This window comes from Bombina bombina, chromosome 2 (genome assembly GCF_027579735.1).
Source record: "Bombina bombina isolate aBomBom1 chromosome 2, aBomBom1.pri, whole genome shotgun sequence".
NCBI lineage: Eukaryota > Metazoa > Chordata > Amphibia > Anura > Bombinatoridae > Bombina > Bombina bombina.
The window spans coordinates 617,678,541-617,695,307 of record NC_069500.1 but is presented as its reverse complement, the minus strand read 5'-3'; the positions used below and the strand labels follow the sequence as shown (position 1 = coordinate 617,695,307).

The 16,767-nt window shown below is 40.8% G+C and overlaps 1 protein-coding gene across 1 annotated transcript in view; it reads left to right on the top strand.

The window, feature by feature from the left end:
- Window positions 1-16,767, top strand: part of AK3 (adenylate kinase 3) — a 102,059-nt gene that overhangs the window by 43,059 nt on the left and 42,233 nt on the right. The window contains exon 2 of the mRNA XM_053702551.1: window positions 3,859-3,978. Within this exon, the coding sequence (XP_053558526.1) occupies window positions 3,859-3,978 (120 nt within the window). The remainder of the gene's footprint in view (window positions 1-3,858; window positions 3,979-16,767) is intronic.

Genomic DNA, 16,767 nt, shown 5'->3' with positions numbered 1-16,767 from the left:
ATAAGTCACTAGCTCATGGGCTCTTGCCACTATGAAAGAAATTAATTTATCAGGTAAGTTCTTACATAAATGATGTTTTTTTTGAAATCCCAAGACACTGGAAGGTCTTTATTCTCTTTTTCTGTATGCTAGTAAATGATACTCGTTCCTTTAAAACAAAACACTGGAAGGTCTTTATTCTCTTTTTCTGTATGCTAGTAAATGATACTCGTTCCTTTCTGGCAAAATTTAGATCCCTTGCAGTAAATCAATCATTGTTGCAGGAATCTACCGCCCACCTAGCTCCCCTGTGCATTCCATTTCGGACATAGCACAGCTCCTTAGTGAATCCATAGCTCAAAACCCAAAAAGTGAAATTTTGGAGATTTTAACATTGATTGGCTGAATCCAAAAAATAACAGTTGTCGCTCTCTGTTTAAATTTTTGCAGCTAACGCAATTAATCTCCTCCTCAACTCGCATAAACATCAAAAGCCATAATCATACCCTGCTCGACTGGATTCTCTCCACTTCTCCCGACCGAATCCAGGAGGCAGGTGTTCTCCCTAACAATTTCAGTGACCACTGCTTAGTGTACTGCATGCGCAAAATAAAGGCTACTAAATCCTCTCCCAAGGTTAAAATCACCAGGTCCTTAAAATTTTTTAATATTCAATCATTTCTAAATGACATCAAGAACCTCCCCTGGCACATATTAAAGTTCAAGCATACTGGCTCTATGAATGATCACTATGCATATAGACAATGGCGAAATATATGCATTAAACAAACAAAATTGGCTAAGGCCCAATATTTCTGTGAAAATCTGAACAATAACATATCTAACCCTAGAAAGTTTTGGAAACTCATAAATAACTTACAAAACCCACTAATCCACTCCCAACCCTCCACTGTCAATGTGGATAACCAAAACCTGCAACTCCCCTTAGAAGTAACAAATGCCTTTTAACAATTATTTTGTCGGATGCTCCACCACTCTGATTGACAAACTAATAAATGGTACGCATCCTGAAGCTACAAATGTGGATCAGGCCCACTAAAACAGCAAAGACCCAATATAGAGAAGTTCAATTTTAGACCTGTACCCATCAATGTCGTTAAGAAACACCTTAATAATCTAAAAATGAAAAACCAGTCTGGACCTGATCAAATCCCAGCAATGCTGTTGAAGCTCAGTGCACCGGCAATTGCTAAGCCTGTCACAACCCTAATTAACGAATCCTTGGTGTCTGGATACATACCCACACTCTGGAAAACTGCAAGAGTAGTGCCTATTCATAAAAGTGGGGAGTTAACCTTGGTTTCTAACTATCACTCTTTATCATTGCTCCCAGTATTGTCAAAAATCTTAGAAAAATGCGTCCAGTTTGCAACGACATCCAAACTGGCATGGAACAAGGAGACCTAACTGGAGCTATTTTCCTTGATTTTGCTAAGGCTTTTGACACAGTGGACCACGACATACTACTGCTCAAACTAAAAAACTCTGTTATTGCTGATCGTCCATTAACCTGGTTTAGATCATATGTATCGGATCGATCACAATATGTCTCTGTTTCTAACAGTGACTCCCTCCCTCTCCCAGTCACGTGTGGTGTTCCCCAAGGTTCCATTCTCGGCCCCCTACTATTCACATTATTTATAAATGATTTGCCTAATGTCTGCAAATCCTCAACTGTACACATGTACGCAGACGACACGGTAATCTATGCAAACAAATCTGATCTGCCGCAGCTTGAAGCAGTGCTCCAAGACCAGTTCACAGAGGTAGAAAAGTGGATCTCAAAAAATAAACTCTTCCTAAACACTGACAAAACTGGCACAATGATCTTTGGAACTGGGCCTAATTTACACAAATTACAAAATTCCCATCTACGCATCAAAACAAAATCCAATTGCACGCTTACCGCAGTCCACTCTTTCAAATACTTGGGTATGTTCTTAGACCCCAATCTATCTTTTGGCCACCACATAGAAAAACTTGCATCTAAACTTTATCCAAAATTAGGTGCCCTGTACAGAAACAAATCTTGCCTCAGCCCTACAGTAAAGGAAAAGATTGTACAGCAAATGCTGATGCCTGTCATGGATTATGGGTACGTAGTATATGCACCTGCACCGCAAACTCACCTTAAAGGGACAGTAAACCTTAAAAATAATGTTATATAATTCTGCACATAGTGCAGAATTATATAACATTATTTTAGTGCTATAGTTATAAAAGCCTTTTTTCCCTTTTAATATTTAAAAAATATGCCGCTTTTACAGACCCTGCTCTCTGCTCTCTGCTGAGCGGGTCTGTTTTTTTTAGTCAGCGCATCGGGCCAGCTGTATAGTCAGAAAGAGCAGGAGCGAGCTGCACTTAGTCTTATGGCGCGGTCGGGCCGGGCTGTGACTATACAGCTGGCCTGATGCCCTGACTAAAAAAAACCAGACCCGCTCAGCAGAGAGCAGAGAGCGGGTCTGTAAAAGCAGCATATTTTTTAAACATTAAAAGGGAAAAAAGGCTTTTATAACTATAGCACTAAAATAATGTTATGTAATTCTGCACTATGTGAAGAATTATATAACATTATTTTTAGGTTTACTGACACTTTAATAAACTTAATACATTGTATAACTCGTTCTGCCTCTTTGTGCTACAATGTAACTACAAGAACCACCATTGTGACATGCTAAAATAACTAAACTGGCTGACGCTGGAATCTAGACGCACCCTCCATCTTTCCTGCCTTGTGTTTAAGAGCCTTTCTGGGAAGCTCCCACCCTACCTGAGCAGAATGCTCTCCCCGGCTATTCCCACCTCCTATAACCTCCGATCCAGTACCAGTACATTATTTAGCTTGCCTCAATACAAAAAGAAAGCAGCTCGATCCTCCTTTTCCTACCGAGCGCCACAGTTATGGAATGACCTCCCGCACACTTTCAAACCTTCCCCAAGCCTAATATCCTTTAAGAGATCCCTCTCTACATATCTCAAAACAGAATGCACCTGTCATGGTTGATTATATATTTCGTACCTGTTCTATGTAAAATGTTTGCATCTATTGTGTATTATTATTGTTTTTTTATTTTATTGTATCAATGCAATGTTTTGTGGACCCAGGACATACTTGAAAACGAGAGAAATCTCAATGTATCCTTCCTGGTAAAATATTTTATTAATAAAATATTTTATAAATAAATAAAAGACTAAGGGGAATATTTATGAAAGTGCGAGCGGACATGATACGATATAGCGTATCATGTCCGCTGCACATCGATAAATGCTGACAGCATTTATCATTGCACAAGCGGTTTACCAGAACTGCTTGGGCAATACCGCCCCCTGCAGATTCGCGGCCAATCGGCCACTAGCAGGGGTTGTCAATCAGCAGATCGTATTCGATCGGGTTGATTTCTGTCTGCCGCCTCAGAGCAGGTGGACAAGTTATGGAGAAGCAGTCTGAAGGCTCGTCGGAAACAAGGGGCATCAAGCTCCATATGGAGCTTGATAAATCGGCCCCCAAGTGTTTATAAGGCACCTTAGTACAAGGTTTATTGTGTATGAAAAGATCTGTATCACTTCATTAGAACACACCAACATAAGATAATAATTGGAGCTATCCATAGTACTAATGTATCCTAAACATTTGAGGAAGGCTGTCTAAACTGATCTTTGATTGCACTGTTACTTAGGGAACTACTGACTAAAAAATAAGAGCACAAGGAGAACCTTATTATTTTTGATAAGGTGCTAGATTTCTTGGGATTAATCAAGTTCTACTTTAGTTCTTATATCTGAATAAGATCTTTTTTCTGTAATTGATTAGGTTAATGTAGTAGAAAGGCTAATGAAGGTATTTCTTTCTATTCACAGAAATAGGTCTTCTTGTCAAATCATACATTGACCAAGGTCAACTTGTTCCTGATGAGGTCATGACAAAGCTTATACTGCACGATCTAAATAACATAGGCAAAATCAGCTGGCTGTTGGATGGTAAGTTTTTTAAAATCCCTTTTAAATGCCTTTTTAAAGAAAAATAGGTTAACATCTTCCCCCCCCCAGCAATAGATATATACTCCAGCCTTGTAGAATTTTAAGGTTAAAACCATAGATTAAATAATTTGTGGTTTAGTCAGTGTGGTTATCCCAGCTGTGCCCAAACAGTCTGGAGTGTTTGTGGGTCCCAAAGACTAGTGGCAGAAAATACATGCTTTTTACTTTCTTACATAAAATAATTGGCAGAAGTCCATGAGCTAGTGACGTATGGGATATACAATCCTACCAGGAGGGGCAAAGTTTCCCAAACCTCAAAATGCCTATAAATACACCCCTCACCACACCCACAATTCAGTTTTACAAACTTTGCCTCCTATGGAGGTGGTGAAGTAAGTTTGTGCTAAGATTTCTACGTTGATATGCTCTTCTCAGCATTTTGAAGCCCGATTCCTCTCAGAGTACAGTGAATGTCAGAGGGGTGTGAAGGGAGTATCACCTATTGAATGCAATGGTTTTCCTCACGGGGGATCTATTCCATAGGTTTTCTGTTATCGGTTGTATAGATTCATCTCCTACCTCCCTTTTCAGATCGATGATATACTCTCATATTCCATTACCTCTACTGATAACTGTTTCAGTACTGGTTTGGCTATCTGCTATATGTGGATGGGTGTCTTTTGGTAAGTATGTTTTCATTACTTAAGACACTCTCAGCTATGGTTTGGCACTGTATGTATTTATATAAAGTTCTAAATATATGTATTGTACTTATATTTGCCATGATTCGGGTTTCAGTATATTTCCTTTTGCAGACTGTCCGTTTCATATCTGGTAAATGCATTTTTTAGGAAAATGTATTTCTTATCTGGGGTATAGTCTTTTTTTCAATTGACTGTCATTTTAAATTCGCTGGCAGAATTAGGCTCGCGAGGGCGCAAAATGCCAAACTATATTGCGTCATTTGTGGCGCATGATTTTTTTGGCACAAAGTTACGTTCAATGACGCAAATTCGTCATTTCCGGCATCTTTGTCGACGCCGAGTCCTTTCACAAGGTTGCGTCTTCAATGACGCAAGTGTGTCATTTCCGGATGTTGTTAGCACCAAAAAAAGTCTCTCTCTGTTTGTGCATCATACTTGGCGCCAAATATTATTTTAAACCCCAGTCCTATATGCCTCTTGCCTTTTTTCTTTATCAGAGCGCTGTGCTGTTTGCATTTTTTTCCCATTCCTGAAACTGCCATATAAGGAAATTGATAATTTTGCTTTATATGTTGTTTTTTCTCTTACATTTGCAAGATGTCTCAATCTTATCCTGTCTCAGAAATCACTGTTGGAATCCTGCTGACTGATAACAGTTCTACCAAAGCTAAGTACATTTGTTGTAATCTTGTGGAGATTATATCTCCAGCTGTGGTTTGTAATAAGTTGTCATGATAAACTTTTACATGCAGAGAATATGTCCATCAGTAATAGTACATTGCTTGTTGCTGTTCTTTTAACATCTAATGTACAAGATATACCTGTGAATTTATAAGAATTTATTGCTGATTCTATTCAGAAGGCTTTGTCTGCTATCCCGCCTTCTAATAAATGTAAAGGTCTTTAAAAACTTCTCATAAAGTTGATGAAATTTCAAATAACCGACAACATACTGAATTATCCTCTTCTGATGAGGATCTATCTGATTCAGAAGATCCTTCCTCAGATATTGACACTGACAAATCTACTTATTTATTTAAAATTGAGTACATTCGTTCTGGTTTTTCCAGTTCCTGATGCTATTTCTGATATGATTTCTAAGGAATGGAATAGGCCTGGTACTTCTTTTATTCCTTCTTTAAGGTTTAAAAAATTGTATCCTTTGCCAGCAGTTAGATTTGAGTTTTGGGAAAAGATCCCCAAAGTTGATGGGGCTATCTCTACTCTTGCTAAACGTACTACTATTCCTACGGAAGATAGTACTTATTTTCAAGATCCTTTAGATAGAAAACTTGAGTCTTATCTAAGGAAAGCTTATTTATTTTCAGGTCTTCTTCTTAGGCCTGCAATTTCTTTGGCTGATGTTGCAGCTGCTTCAACTTTTTGGTTGGAAACTTTAGAGCAACAAGTATCGGATCATGATTTGTCTAGCATTGTTATCTTGATTCAACATGCTAGTAATGTCATTTGTGATGCCATTTTTTGATATCATTAAAATTGATGTTAAATCTATGTCTATCTCTTTCTTTCCAAGGTAATAAATTATTTGGTTCACATTTGGATTCAATAATTTCAACTGTCACTGGGGGGAAGGGAGTTTTTTTTGCATCAAGATAAAGATCTAAGGGTAAATCTAAAGCTTCTAACCATTTTCGTTCTTAAATAAGGAACAGAAACCTAATTTCTCCAACATAGGTGTGTCCGGTCCACGGCGTCATCCTTACTTGTGGGATATTCTCTTCCCCAACAGGAAATGGCAAAGAGCCCAGCAAAGCTGGTCACATGATCCCTCCTAGGCTCCGCCTACCCCAGTCATTCTCTTTGCCGTTGTACAGGCAACATCTCCACGGAGATGGCTTAGAGTTTTTTAGTGTTTAACTGTAGTTTTTATTATTCAATCAAGAGTTTGTTATTTTGAAATAGTGCTGGTATGTACTATTTACTCAGAAACAGAAAAGAGATGAAGATTTCTGTTTGTATGAGGAAAATGATTTTAGCAACCGTCACTAAAATCCATGGCTGTTCCACACAGGACTGTTGAGAGCAATTAACTTCAGTTGGGGGAACAGTGTGCAGTCTCTTGCTGCTTGAGGTATGACACATTCTAACAAGACGATGTAATGCTGGAAGCTGTCATTTTCCCTATGGGATCCGGTAAGCCATGTTTATTACGATCGTAAATAAGGGCTTCACAAGGGCTTATTAAAACTGTAGACTTTTTCTGGGCTAAATCGATTCATTATTAACACATATTTAGCCTTGAGGAATCATTTTATCTGGGTATTTTGATATAATAATATCGGCAGGCACTGTTTTAGACACCTTATTCTTTAGGGGCTTTCCCAAAGCATAAGCAGAGCCTCATTTTCGCGCCGGTGTGGCGCACTTGTTTTTGAGAGGCATGGCATGCAGTCGCATGTGAGAGGAGCTCTGATACTTAGAAAAGACTTTCTGAAGGCGTCATTTGGTATCGTATTCCCCTTTGGGCTTGGTTGGGTCTCAGCAAAGCAGATACCAGGGACTGTAAAGGGGTTAAAGTTCAAAACGGCTCCGGTTCCGTTATTTTAAGGGTTAAAGCTTCCAAATTTGGTGTGCAATACTTTTAAGGCTTTAAGACACTGTGGTGAAAATTTGGTGAATTTTGAACAATTCCTTCATGTTTTTTCGCAATTGCAGTAATAAAGTGTGTTCAGTTTAAAATTTAAAGTGACAGTAACGGTTTTATTTCAAAACGTTTTTTGTACTTTGTTATCAAGTTTATGCCTGTTTAACATGTCTGAACTACCAGATAGACTGTGTTCTGAATGTGGGGAAGCCAGAATTCCTATTCATTTAAATAAATGTGATTTATGTGATAATGATAATGATGCCCAAGATGATTCCTCAAGTGAGGGGAGTAAGCATGGTACTGCATCATTCCCTCCTTCGTCTACACGAGTCTTGCCCACTCAGGAGGCCCCTAGTACATCTAGCGCGCCAATACTCCTTACTATGCAACAATTAACGGCTGTAATGGATAATTCTGTCAAAAACATTTTAGCCAAAATGAACACTTATCAGCGTAAGCGCGGCTGCTCTGTTTTAGATACTGAAGAGCATGACGACGCTGATAATAATATTTCTGAAGGGCCCCTAACCCAGTATGATGGGGCCAGGGAGGTTTTGTCTGAGGGAGAAATTACTGATTCAGGGAACATTTCTCAACAGGCTGAACCTGATGTGATTGCATTTAAATTTAAGTTGGAACATCTCCGCATTCTGCTTAAGGAGGTATTATCCACTCTGGATGATTGTGACAAGTTGGTCATCCCAGAGAAACTTTGTAAAATGGACAAGTTCCTAGAGGTGCCGGGGCTCCCAGAAGCTTTTCCTATACCCAAGCGGGTGGCGGACATTGTTAATAAAGAATGGGAAAGGCCCGGTATTCCTTTCGTCCCTCCCCCCATATTTAAAAAATTGTTTCCTATGGTCGACCCCAGAAAGGACTTATGGCAGACAGTCCCCAAGGTCGAGGGAGCGGTTTCCACTTTAAACAAACGCACCACTATACCCATAGAGGATAGTTGTGCTTTCAAAGATCCTATGGATAAAAAATTAGAAGGTTTGCTTAAAAAGATGTTTGTTCAGCAAGGTTACCTTCTACAACCAATTTCATGCATTGTCCCTGTCGCTACAGCCGCATGTTTCTGGTTCGATGATCTGATAAGAGCGGTCGATAGTGATTCTCCTCCTTTGGAGGAGATTATGGACAGAATCAATGCTCTCAAATTGGCTAATTCTTTCACCCTAGACGCCACTTTGCAATTGGCAAGGTTAGCGGCTAAGAATTCTGGGTTTGCTATTGTGGCGCGCAGAGCGCTTTGGTTGAAATCTTGGTCGGCTGATGCGTCTTCCAAGAACAAGCTACTTAACATTCCTTTCAAGGGGAAAACGCTGTTTGGCCCTGACTTGAAAGAGATTATCTCTGATATCACTGGGGGTAAGGGCCACGCCCTTCCTCAGGATCGGCCTTTCAAGGCAAAAAATAAACCTAATTTTCGTCCCTTTCGTAGAAACGGACCAGCCCAAGGTGCTACGTCCTCTAAGCAAGAGGGTAATACTTCTCAAGCCAAGCCAGCTTGGAGACCAATGCAAGGCTGGAACAAGGGAAAGCAGGCCAAGAAACCTGCCACTGCTACCAAGACAGCATGAAATGTTGGCCCCCGATCCGGGACCGGATCTGGTGGGGGGCAGACTCTCTCTCTTCGCTCAGGCTTGGGCAAGAGATGTTCTGGATCCTTGGGCGCTAGAAATAGTCTACCAAGGTTATCTTCTGGAATTCAAGGGACTTCCCCCAAGGGGGAGGTTCCACAGGTCTCAGTTGTCTTCAGACCACATAAAAAGACAGGCATTCTTACATTGTGTAGAAGACCTGTTAAAAATGGGAGTGATTCATCCTGTTCCATTAAGAGAACAAGGGATGGGGTTCTACTCCAATCTGTTCATAGTTCCCAAAAAAGAGGGAACGTTCAGACCAATCTTAGATCTCAAGATCTTAAACAAGTTTCTCAAGGTTCCATCGTTCAAGATGGAAACCATTCGAACTATTCTTCCTTCCATCCAGGAAGGTCAATTCATGACCACGGTGGATTTAAAGGATGCGTATCTACATATTCCTATCCACAAGGAACATCATCGGTTCCTAAGGTTCGCATTCCTGGACAAACATTACCAATTCGTGGCGCTTCCTTTCGGATTAGCCACTGCTCCAAGGATTTTCACAAAGGTACTAGGGTCCCTTCTAGCTGTGCTAAGACCAAGGGGCATTGCTGTAGTACCTTACTTGGACGACATTCTGATTCAAGCGTCGTCCCTTCCTCAAGCAAAGGCTCACACGGACATTGTCCTGGCCTTTCTCAGATCTCACGGGTGGAAAGTGAACGTGGAAAAGAGTTCTCTATCCCCGTCAACAAGGGTTCCCTTCTTGGGAACAATAATAGACTCCTTAGAAATGAGGATTTTTCTGACAGAGGCCAGAAAAACAAAGCTTCTAGACTCTTGTCGGATACTTCATTCCGTTCCTCTTCCTTCCATAGCTCAGTGCATGGAAGTGATCGGGTTGATGGTAGCGGCAATGGACATAGTTCCTTTTGCGCGCATTCATCTAAGACCATTACAACTGTGCATGCTCAGTCAGTGGAATGGGGACTATACAGACTTGTCTCCGAAGATACAAGTAAATCAGAGGACCAGGGACTCACTCCGTTGGTGGCTGTCCCTGGACAACCTGTCACAAGGGATGACATTCCGCAGACCAGAGTGGGTCATTGTCACGACCGACGCCAGTCTGATGGGCTGGGGCGCGGTCTGGGGATCCCTGAAAGCTCAGGGTCTTTGGTCTCGGGAAGAATCTCTTCTACCGATAAATATTCTGGAACTGAGAGCGATATTCAATGCTCTCAAGGCTTGGCCTCAGCTAGCGAGGGCCAAGTTCATACGGTTTCAATCAGACAACATGACAACTGTTGCGTACATCAACCATCAGGGGGGAACAAGGAGTTCCCTAGCGATGGAAGAAGTGACCAAAATCATTCTATGGGCGGAGTCTCACTCCTGCCACCTGTCTGCTATCCACATCCCAGGAGTGGAAAATTGGGAAGCGGATTTTCTGAGTCGTCAGACATTGCATCCGGGGGAGTGGGAACTCCATCCGGAAATCTTTGCCCAAGTCACTCAGCTGTGGGGCATTCCAGACATGGATCTGATGGCCTCTCGTCAGAACTTCAAAGTTCCTTGCTACGGGTCCAGATCCAGGGATCCCAAGGCGGCTCTAGTGGATGCACTAGTAGCACCTTGGACCTTCAAGCTAGCTTATGTGTTCCCGCCGTTTCCTCTCATCCCCAGGCTGGTAGCCAGGATCAATCAGGAGAGGGCGTCGGTGATCTTGATAGCTCCTGCGTGGCCACGCAGGACTTGGTATGCAGATCTGGTGAATATGTCATCGGCTCCACCTTGGAAGCTACCTTTGAGACGAGACCTTCTTGTTCAGGGTCCGTTCGAACATCCGAATCTGGTTTCACTCCAGCTGACTGCTTGGAGATTGAACGCTTGATTTTATCGAAGCGAGGGTTCTCAGATTCTGTTATTGATACTCTTGTTCAGGCCAGAAAGCCTGTAACTAGAAAGATTTACCACAAAATTTGGAAAAAATATATCTGTTGGTGTGAATCTAAAGGATTCTCTTGGGACAAGGTTAAGATTCCTAGGATTCTATCCTTCCTTCAAGAAGGATTGGAAAAAGGATTATCTGCAAGTTCCCTGAAGGGACAGATTTCTGCCTTGTCGGTGTTACTTCACAAAAAACTGGCTGCTGTGCCAGATGTTCAAGCCTTTGTTCAGGCTCTGGTTAGAATTAAGCCTGTTTACAAACCTTTGACTCCTCCTTGGAGTCTCAATTTAGTTCTTTCAGTTCTTCAGGGGGTTCCGTTTGAACCCTTACATTCCGTTGATATTAAGTTATTATCTTGGAAAGTTTTGTTTTTAGTTGCAATTTCTTCTGCTAGAAGAGTTTCAGAATTATTTGCTCTGCAGTGTTCTCCTCCTTATCTGGTGTTCCATGCAGATAAGGTGGTTTTACGTACTAAACCTGGTTTTCTTCCAAAAGTTGTTTCTAACAAAAACATTAACCAGGAGATTATCGTACCTTCTCTGTGTCCGAAACCAGTTTCAAAGAAGGAACGTTTGTTGCACAATTTGGATGTTGTTCGCGCTCTAAAATTCTATTTAGATGCTACAAAGGATTTTAGACAAACATCTTCCTTGTTTGTTGTTTATTCTGGTAAAAGGAGAGGTCAAAAAGCAACTTCTACCTCTCTCTCTTTTTGGATTAAAAGCATCATCAGATTGGCTTACGAGACTGCCGGACGGCAGCCTCCCGAAAGAATCACAGCTCATTCCACTAGGGCTGTGGCTTCCACATGGGCCTTCAAGAACGAGGCTTCTGTTGATCAGATATGTAGGGCAGCGACTTGGTCTTCACTGCACACTTTTACCAAATTTTACAAGTTTGATACTTTTGCTTCTTCTGAGGCTATTTTTGGGAGAAAGGTTTTGCAAGCCGTGGTGCCTTCCATTTAGGTGACCTGATTTGCTCCCTCCCTTCATCCGTGTCCTAAAGCTTTGGTATTGGTTCCCACAAGTAAGGATGACGCCGTGGACCGGACACACCTATGTTGGAGAAAACAGAATTTATGTTTACCTGATAAATTACTTTCTCCAACGGTGTGTCCGGTCCACGGCCCGCCCTGGTTTTTTTAATCAGGTCTGATAATTTATTTTCTTTAACTACAGTCACCACGGTACCATATGGTTTCTCCTATGCAAATATTCCTCCTTAACGTCGGTCGAATGACTGGGGTAGGCGGAGCCTAGGAGGGATCATGTGACCAGCTTTGCTGGGCTCTTTGCCATTTCCTGTTGGGGAAGAGAATATCCCACAAGTAAGGATGACGCCGTGGACCGGACACACCGTTGGAGAAAGTAATTTATCAGGTAAACATAAATTCTGTTTCTTCCCCCAAGGAATCTGTTTCCAATTGGAAGCGTTCTTCAAATTGGAATAAATCCAAGCCTTTTAAGAGATCAAAGTCAGCCCCCAAGTCCTCATGATAGTGTGGCCCTTATTCCAGCTCAGCTGGTAGGGGGCAAATTAAGATTTTTCAAAGATGTTTGGATCAATTCGGTCCAAAATCATTGCATTCAGAATATTGTCTCTCAGGGGTACATAATTGGAGTAAGACCGCCTTTGAGAAGATTTTTTTTCTCTCACGCATTCCAGGAAACCCAGTAAAGGCTCAGGCTTTCCTGAAGTGTGTTTCAGACCTGGAGTTATCTGGGGTAATCATGCCAGTTCCGTTTCAGGAACAGGATCTGGGGTTTTATTCAAATCTATTCATTGTCCCAAAGAAAGAAAATCCTTTCAGATCAGTTTTGGATCTAAAAATTTTGAATCGATATGTAAGAGTACCAACTTTCAAAATGGTGACTATAAGGTCTATTCTGCCTTTTTGTTCAGCAAGGACATTATATGCCCACAATAGACTTACAGGATGCATATCTTCATATTCTGATTCATCCAGATCGCTATCCGTTCCTGAGATTCTCTTTTCTAGACAAGCTTTACCAATTTGTTGCTCTTCCTTTTGGCCTAGTGACAGCTCCAAGAATCTTTTCAAAGGATCTCGGTGTCCTACTCTCTGTAATCAGAGAGCAGGGTGTTGCGGTGTTTCCTTATTTGGATGATATCTTGGTACTTGCTCAGTCTTTACGTTCTGCAGAATCTCACACAAATCAACTACTGTTGTTTCTTCGAAGACATAATTGGAGGATCAATTTACCAAAAAGTTCTTTGATTCCTCAGACAAAAATAACCTTTTTAGGTTTCCAGATAGATTCAGTGTCCATGACTTTGTCTCTAACAGACAAGAGACGTTTGAAATTGGTTGCAGCCTGTCGGAACCTTCAGTCTCAGTCATTCCCTTCAGTAGCTATGTGCATGGAAGTTTTAGGTCTCATGACTGCAGCATCGGACGCAATCCCCTTTGCTCGTTTTCATATGAGACCTCTCCAGCTTGGTATGCTGAACCAATGGTTAAGGATTAATATCCTTAAATCCCAATGTTTGACTTTCTCTGACTTGGTGGTTAGATCACCATCGTATAATTCTAGGGGCCTCTTTTGTTCATCCACCTGGACTGTGATCACAACAGATGCAAGTCTTTCAGGTTGGGGAGCTGTTTGGGGATCTCTGACAGCATAAAGGGTTTGGAAATCTCAAGAGGCGAGATTACCAATAAATATTTTGGAACTCCGTGCGATACTCAGAGCTCTTCAGTTTTGGCCTCTGTTGAAGAGAGAACCATCCATTTGTTTTGATACAGACAATATCACAACTGTGACATATGTCAATCATCAGGGTGGGACTCACAGTCCTCAAGCTATGAAAGAAGTATCTTGGATACTTGTTTGGGCGGAATCCAGCTCCTGTCTAATTTCTGCGGTTCATATCCCAGGTATAGACAATTGGGAAGCAGATTACCTCAGTCTTCAGACTTTACATCCGGGAGAATTGTCTTTCCACCCAGATGTGTTTTTTCAAGTTGTTCAGATGTGGGGGCTTCCAGAAATAGATCTGATGCATCTCATCTAAACAAGAAACTTCCCAGGTACCTGTCCATGTCCAGGGATCTTCATGCGGAAGCAGTGGATGCGTTAACACTTCCTTGTTGTTATCAACTGGCTTATATTTTCCTGCCTCTAGCTCTTCTTCCAAGAGTGATCTCCAAAATCATCATGGAGCAATTGTTTGTGAGGACTTCATTTAAATTCTTACCTGAGGTTGTGAATTCTAACAAAATTAATATAGAAATTGTTCTTCCTTCCTTGTGTCCTAATCCTAAGAATTCTTTGGAGAGATCTTTACATTCTTTGGATGTGGTGAGAGCTCTGAAATATTATGTTGAAGCTACTAAAGATTTCAGGAAGACTTCTAGTTTATTTGTTATCTTTTCTGGTTCTAGGAAAGGTCAGGAGGTTTCTGCCGTTTCTTTGGTTTCGTGGTTAAAGCTTTTGATTCATCAAGCCTATTTGGAGTCGGGTCAAGCCCCGCCTCAGAGAATTACAGATCATTCTACTAGATCAGTTTCCACTTCCTGGGCTTTTAAGAATGAAGCTTCAGTTGTTCATATTTGCAAAGCTGCTACTTGGTCTTCTTTGCATACATTTACTAAATTCTACCATTTTGATGTATTTGCTTCTTCAGAAGCAGTTTTTGGTAGAAAAGTTCTTCAGGCAGCTGTTTCAGTTTGATTCTTCTGCTTTTGATTTAATTTTTTTCCTTTCATTTATGAGAATAAACTTATATTTTGGGTTGTGGATTAATTTTTTCAGCGGAAAATGGCTGTTTTTATTTTTATCCCTCCCTCTCTAGTGACTCTTGCGTGAAGTTCCAGATCTTGGGTTTTGCTATCCCATACATCACTAGCTCATGGACTCTTTCCAATTACATGAAAGAAAACATAATTTATGTAAGAACTTACCTGATAAATTCATTTCTTTCATATTGGCAAGAGTCCATGAGGCCCACCCTTTTTTTATGGTGGTTATGATTTTTTTGTATAAAGCACAATTATTTCCTAATACCTTTTGTTGATTCTTTATTACTCCTTTCTTTATCACCCAACTACTTGGCTATTCGTTAAACTGAATTGTGGGTGTGGTGAGGGGTGTATTTATAGGCATTTTGAGGTTTGGGAAACTTTGCCCCTCCTGGTAGAATTGTATATCCCATACGTCACTAGCTCATGGACTCATGCCAATATGAAAGAAATTAATTTATCAGGTAAGGTCTTACATAAATTATGTTTTTCCTGTGCTGTTTTTATTTAAATGCTTATGGAGGTATGTCCCTGGAAACTGCCAGAAATAAGTTGTCCTTGTCTGGCAGCAAGTACCCAGAATTTGAGTATCATTTAAGCTGAAACATGCATTTACTGTTAGATTAATTATTCATTTACAAAGCATTTCGATATGAAAACAAATAACATATGTTGCTGTCTACTTTGTATTTTCATGAATATCTTTATTAAGAGTACCTTTACATCAACTTAAATATAAACTAGCATGGTAATAATTGATTGCGCTTGCTCATTATTTTTCTTCCTTGAAATTTTATGTGGATTACCAGTTTCATCTTGGCTATTTGCCGAATACGGATACCATGTGTATAGGTGATTACTGGATATGTAACTGCCTCCTGCTTGTCTAGTGTCCTTCAAAAGATGGTAAGAGTCCACAAGCCATCACATGTGGAATTAAACTCCACTCCACTCCACTAGGAGGAGGCAAAAACATCCAACATAAGCTTTTAATACTTTCCACTTTCCCATCAGGGACATCCCTCAGGAGCAACCATTCTTGGTACCCTGCACAAAACCAGGAGTACAGTGAAATCAGAAATCTCCTCTTCTGTAGAAGATAATTGAGAAATGTAGGAACCCCCCCCCCCCGCAGACAAAGTGGCAAGTGTCCTTTAACTTCAGGTTAGAGCCACATACATGCGCTCTTGCTGGAAGTTTTAATAGCTTTAAAGGTTGAAAATCCTCCAACTTCAGACAACAATCTGTCAAGAAGATTGATTAATTCTTTACGTGGGCTCCTAAAAAGCCTACAACCTTCCCTGTACCTTATTCTCCCAGTAATGGAACAAACCAGGTTTTCCCTTTGTTTTCTCAACCAAGTTCAAGGACATGATCCCTTTTCCCTCTGAAAAATTGGAGGTATGAGGACAGCACATTGTTCAAGCCTTCACAGGCTATATGTTTCATCGACCTGTTAGTGTAGCCTGCATTGTTGCAGCTACTGCAGTCTTGTGTGACATTTCTGACCTTGTTTTCTAAGAAGCTTCCTTTGAAGCAATTCAAAAACTTTTTTATTTGTGATACAGGTGTTGAAATGACTTGCATTAATGCAAAAAGTCCTACTATGAATGTTTGAGCTATAAGAGCCATATGGTTCAAGTCATGGTCTGCAGATATGGTATATTAACACTGATTTCTTTCATGTAATTAGCAAGAGTCCATGAGCTAGTGACGTATGGGATATACATTCCTACCAGGAGGGGCAAAGTTTCCCAAACCTTAAAATGCCTATAAATACACCCCTCACCACACCCACAATTCAGTTTTACAAACTTTGCCTCCCATGGAGGTGGTGAAGTAAGTTTGTGCTAGATTCTACGTTGATATGCGCTTCGCAGCAGGCTGAAGCCCAGTTTTCCTCTCAGAGTGCAGTGAATGTCAGAGGGATGTGAAGAGAGTATTGCCTATTTGAATACAATGGTCTTCCTCTAGGGGATCTATTTCATAGGTTCTCTGTTATCGGTCGTAGAGATTTCTTCTCCTACCTCCCTTTTCAGATCGACGATATACTCTTATATACCATTTACCTCTACTGATTCTCGTTTCAGTACTGGTTTGGCTATCTACTATATGTAGATGAGTGTCCTGGGGTAAGTAAGTCTTATTTTTTGTGACACTCTAAGCTATGG